The sequence below is a fragment of the Bison bison genome, unplaced genomic scaffold (genome assembly GCF_000754665.1).
Source record: "Bison bison bison isolate TAMUID 2011002044 unplaced genomic scaffold, Bison_UMD1.0 scf7180017864485, whole genome shotgun sequence".
Lineage (NCBI taxonomy): Eukaryota > Metazoa > Chordata > Mammalia > Artiodactyla > Bovidae > Bison > Bison bison.
Window position 1 is genome coordinate 3,904,867 of NW_011495045.1, and position 5,814 is coordinate 3,910,680.

A 5,814-nucleotide genomic window follows, 5' to 3' on the forward strand; every position below is an offset into this window, starting at 1 on the left:
CCTCTTCACTTTCTGCCATAAGGGTGGTGTCATCTGCATATCTGAGGTTATTGATATTTCTCCTGGCAGTCTTGATTCCAGCTTGTGCTTCCTCCAGTCCAGCATTTCTCATGATGTTCTCTGCCTGTAAGTTAAATAAGCATGGTGACAATGTACAGCTTTGACTGACTCCTTTCTGTATTTGGAACCAGTCTTTTGTTCCATGTCCAGTTCTAACTGTAGCTTCTTGACCTGCATACAGGTTTCTCAAGAGGCAGGTAAGGTGGTCTGGTATTCCCATCTCTTTAAGAATTTTCCAGAGTTTGTTGTGGTCCACACAATTAAAGACTTCGGCACAGTCAATAAAGGAGAAGTAGATATTTTTCTGGAACTCTCTTGCTTTTTGGATGATCTAGCAGATGTTGGCAATTTGATCTCTGATTCCTCTGCCTTTTCTAAATCCAGCTTGTACATCTGGAAGCTAATGGTTCATGTACTGCTGAAGCCTGGCTTGGAGAATTTTGAGCATTATTTTACTAGCATGTGAGATGATTGCAATTGTGCGGTAGTTTGAGCATTCTTTGCTCAAGATTTTCTAATTTAACAAATAGGAACTACTGGCAGAAAGGGATTTTTTTCTATCAGCAGTCAATGTTTTCCATGACTGTAGTTGTTCGTTGTTGTTGAGTCACTGTGTTGTGTCTGACTCTTTTTTGACCCCATAAACTGGAGCTGATTTCCTTCTCCTGGGGATCTTCCCAACCCAGGGATCAAACCTGTGTCTCCTACATTGGCAGGTGTGTTCTTTACTACTGAGCCAGCAGGGAAGCCAATGACTGTAGTACTTACTCCCTTTCAGGGCCCCTCCCAGAGTCCCTCATTGCTCACTAGTGAAAACATGAACCACCCCTTCATTGATGTTCAGAGCTGTCCGTGGCCTGACTACCTTTCTAGCCCATCACTCTTCCTGTCCTTGTCTGGCCTGCACAGCAGCCAAGTCAGAAATCCATATTAACTCAAACATGCCTTGAACCCCTATTACCTTTGCCTCAAATGCCTTTCTTCTTTATCTTTTATTAAGTATTAAATCCTATCCAATCTTCAGAACCCATTAGAAACACCATCTCCCCAGCTAGAAGTCAGTGCTTTCTCCTCAGACCTTACAGCTTTCTCTCTCATGACATTTGTCACAATCTCACATGTTAATTACCTGTGAATGTGTCTCAGCCCTTCTATTTGATTTAAAGTTCACGCCTTAATACTGATATTAGCAAATAATCCTTACAGTAGTCCTGTGAGGAACTCACTTATTATCCATCTTTAGGATGACATTCGGAAACTAATATTTGTCAGGATTAAGAAAGTTGCCTGTGAACACGTCACATTCAGTGCTGGATCTGAACCACATTCAGTCTGTGTGGTTCTAGCCCCCGTGCTGCCTCCTCCTGCCGTCCGTGGTGCCCGACATGTAAGAGGTGTTTAGTAAGGATCGAAGTGAACTGCTCTTTGCAAACCCACTGACATTTAGTTCTGTCCCTTTAGATGCTCAGCAGGTGCTTGATGAGTATGTTGATGAAATCAAGACCTGCATATCACATTCCATCAAATTTTTTGAAGGCAGTTGGAGTATGAGACAAATATAGTATTTATTTTTATGTGCCATTAAGAAAGAAAAAGCTCTGCTAATTAAAATATGGTGTAAAATGATCTTATAACTTAACATTTTATGCTTGTTGAAAGATTTGTTTATACTTAGATTTAGAGCTACGAAGACATAAATTTGTACATCACTGTTTAAGATTCCTTTTTAAACATAAAATTGGTCATAATTCTGTGAAAAAAATGGAATTACAGTTATTCTTCCAGTGATAAATATTTACTTTCCTTTTATCAATTTATGCTGTTTCTGTATTTTTAATTTTTGTTTTGTAGTCTTTTTTTTTTCTAGAAATTATTTTTATTTAAAGCATAATTGCTTTATAGTATTGTATTGGTTTCTGGCAAACAACAACATGAATCAGCCATAGTGTAATCTTTTGGGGCTGGAATTATTTTGAATGGTAATGAAATTCAGTACATAGTATTAACGTATTTCCCATAACTCAGTTGAAGGGATGGATACCTCTGATGTGCCTGTCACCTCCCAGTGTAGTTGTGACTGTAAGGTAATTATTTTCTTGGCATTGCTAAAACCCCAGTTCTCTTCTCCAGTGTTGTGTCTTCTCATTGTTTCATTGCCTGTCGTTCCTGTCACCAAAAATCAGTAGTTCTGATGAAACAATTAGTAGAAGATAGAAGCTAGAGGTTAAAATAAAACTTTGACATATCAACCTTTTTGTTTTCATGTTTACATTCTGTTATTCTCTAGTTGAAAGGGTTGGATGTATCTTTTTTGCCTTAATGAAAACTTAAAAGGTAAATAAATCCCAGTGTTCTGGGTAAGAAAAGGTCGTATTAACTACGTTGCCTTGTGAATAAGATATACTTAATACTAAACCGTACCTTCCCCCTTTTTTATACAGATCGCGGTTGGGCTGCCAGATCTGTTTGACAAAGGCTATGGACAATATGACTGTTCGAGTACCTGATGCCGTGTCTGATGCCAGAGAGTCCATTGATATGGGCATGAACTCCTCAAAGATAGAATAAATAGGAATATTTTCACAACATTTTACCCTATTTTTATAATTATTATTTCTTAATGTAATTAAATGAGAACATGGATGAATGGATTTATCATTATGACTAGATTTACTAAATTCATCTGATACAACTGCTGAATTTTGTAGTTCTGAAAGTATGCCATTTTTATTTTGATTAAATTATAAAAAAATTTTAGAAAGTAGTTAGTATGAAAAACCTTATATATTTTACCTGTGATTGATCAGCAACATAAATCTTACGCCTACCTACCTATAAGTAAGTAGGTTAAAAAAGGGTGTCATTATCTCTCTTGGATGTGGGTGGAGGCAGAGATGTAAGGTGGCTTGTCTAGGGTCATACTGCTAATTAGAAGGTCAGTACTAGAACTGTACATGTTTAGATCGAAACTGGGGAAATTAGGGATCTCATTTAAAATCTGAGCACAGATAATAAAGCACTGTCAAAGATGTTTGGTCTCAATTCTGACTGAGGTGGAGGAGTAAACTAAAAATTAAATGTGTTTTTTTTTTTTTTTTTAATCTTGATCAGAATGGTCTGTCTTTGTAATCTTTAAAAAGTAATGCTTATTTATAAATTTCTCCCTGTGACAGAATGGATATCTTACGGATTAGGTTTTCTCTGTCCTAAGAAGGGAACGAGGGGGCTACCATCCCCTCGGCCAGGACAGCCACGTGGTGTGCAGTCAGCATGCAGGCAGGGTCCTGGAGGACGGGGGGCTTGAGCCCTTCAGATCACCATCCATGCATGGCAGACATTTGTATTTTATCTTTATTGTGAATAAACTGATAAATGACAATAAAAGGGTATGAAGTATGCTCTTGAAAGTATAATGAAACAGTAACTATTTTGGACTAATGGGGAAGGGCAGAAAAAAATTAATGCAAAGTGAATTGTAAAGTTGAGTTAGCTTCAAGTATATCTGTGCACTTTGAGCATTAGAAGCCAGGTGCTAGAATCATCTGAAGGCTTATGATTCCCTCATGTGACTGGCAAGTTGATGCTGGTGTCCGCTGGGGATCTAGCAGGACCCTCATGTACGTACGGTCCCTTCGTGTAAGCCGGGTGTCCTTACAATGGGGTAGGTGGTTTCTGAGAGCCAGTGCCCTAAGAGGCGTATAAGCATTGCTAGGCAGAAGCTGAAAGTCATGGAGTATTGCTTTTGCTTGTTTGTTTCATTAGAAGTGAGACATCAAGTCTGACCCATCATTTGCATTGTGGGATTTCAGAGAATTTGCAGACAACATTTTTAAGCCATCACAGTAACCATTACTTTCAGATTAATTTACTAGCACTTCATTGCCTGTGAAGATTAGCCTTTTAATTAACAGTATTCTAAACTTTTTAAGAGGGCTAGGTTTTACTCTTGAATTGTGTTTCAAAAGATTCTTATGTCTCCTTTATTATGATGGTTCGTTTGTTTTATTCTGACTCCTCATAGTTTTCTTCTTGATGGTTTAAAGCCAGGAGAAGAAAGATAGGCTTCCTTGCAAAGCTGGGTAATTTTCAGTTTACATTTCTCTGTCACTTTGCCATCAAGAAATGCACCTTCCTTTGGCACAGTACTCTATAGAATTGTTGGTTATGTGCTAATACTAAATGTTGAATTTGGTTTTCACAGATAAAACCATCCTGTAATATGGAAATAATTCAGAACTGCTGAATTTAAGTGAACACTTCTAAGAATTTCCAAAACCTTTTGCTTAAGTTTCACTGTGAAAAATACTGTCAAACTTTTGTCTTAAAGGACAACTCTCCTCCTTTTTAAATAACTACTTCAGTATCACATGGTGGTCCATGTGGTTTTTGTGGTCATTAAGCAATAGAACAATTACATTTCACTTGGAAAAATGTTTTCTGAGGTAAATTTAGATTCAGTATATGTTTTCCTATTTCTTTTCTTCCTTTTTACAGCTCTTATAATTGCTTTTCCTTTATTTAAGCTACTTGAAATTTTGTGGTAAACCACATTTTGGGATCAGAATTTCTTTGATGACTTTCTTATTTGTAGGATAACATCACTATAAATAAAAAACCAAAATAATTGTATGCATATTCCTAAAAACAGCCTGTGAAAATTTATTCTAAGTGTAAACCATTCATAGATACTCAGAAATTACATATAAACTTTGTTTCTTGTTGGAAAAGTTTTGAAGAATAGAAGCATGATCTTTGTGAAGCAGCAACAGGATTCCTTTAATATATCAACACATCACATGATATCAAGTTACTTTTATCAGATTTTCTTCTGTTTCAAAGTTGCTAGAAACTGAAAAACTAGACAGCCAGCTGGCAGGAGGAAGACATGATCACCAGCAGACAGAAATAAATGTGGCTATGACAACAGAAACAGGAAGTTAAAAGATAATTTAAATCTACTCAAAGCAACTTGAGAAGTTGATGGGAAAGATCTTTACAGTGAGAGGTGTTACTTCTGCAAAAACTGTTAGTAATAAATCACCTGATCAATGTCTTATTCTTCTCTCCTTTTGAATCCCATTTGCTTATCTTATTATCTGGATGTATTATTGGTCATTTAATTTTTAGACTTGATTTGATAATAATATAAAATTAAGAAAAGCCATTGTGCCTTTCTGGCTCCCTCTGTCCCTTTGTCTGCTGGTCACTTCTGGGGTAAGGACTACGTTGTGTTCAGCTTTGCAGTCTCTGTTGTGGTATTTAGCCTACAGTAGCTATACAGTGGGGAGCCCTGGTGGCTCAGTGGTAAAGAATCTGCCTGCAGTACAGAAGCTGCAGATTCAATCCCTGGGTTGGGAAGACCCCCTGGAGAAAGAAATGGCAACCCACTGTAGTATTTCTCTGTGGGAGTTCCCATGCACAGAGGAGTCTGGCAAGCTACAGTCCATTGCAGTCGCAGAAGTGTCAGATGTGACTCAGCGACTAAACAACAAGGTATACAGTACATAGGTGAATAGTCAAACCTGGGCTTACAAGGAGCGTGCTTCTGGTGCTTTGCTCGTCAGCAGTCACCTGTTACTGATGGGATTACATGAGCCCAGTACAGGCCTTATAGTGTGCCTGCATCCTAACTCCAACTTAACGGGAGTCAGATACATAGGAGTATTTTCTTGAGGTTAGATAATCTCCATTATATTTAAAAGGATGGTGTTCAACTTTAAGATTTTTTTTTTTTAATTGAAGTATAGTTCATAT

The 5,814-nt window shown here is 37.5% G+C and overlaps 1 protein-coding gene across 1 annotated transcript in view; it reads left to right on the top strand.

Moving 5' to 3' along the window:
• The window catches only part of FDX1 (ferredoxin 1), a 39,019-nt gene extending 34,344 nt beyond the window's left edge, over nucleotides 1–4,675 (top strand). Inside the window, exon 5 of the mRNA XM_010862925.1 lies at nucleotides 2,502–4,675. Coding sequence (XP_010861227.1) covers nucleotides 2,502–2,628 — 127 coding nt within the window. The 3' untranslated portion in view covers nucleotides 2,629–4,675. The remainder of the gene's footprint in view (nucleotides 1–2,501) is intronic.
• The last annotated feature ends 1,139 nt before the right edge of the window (nucleotides 4,676–5,814 follow it).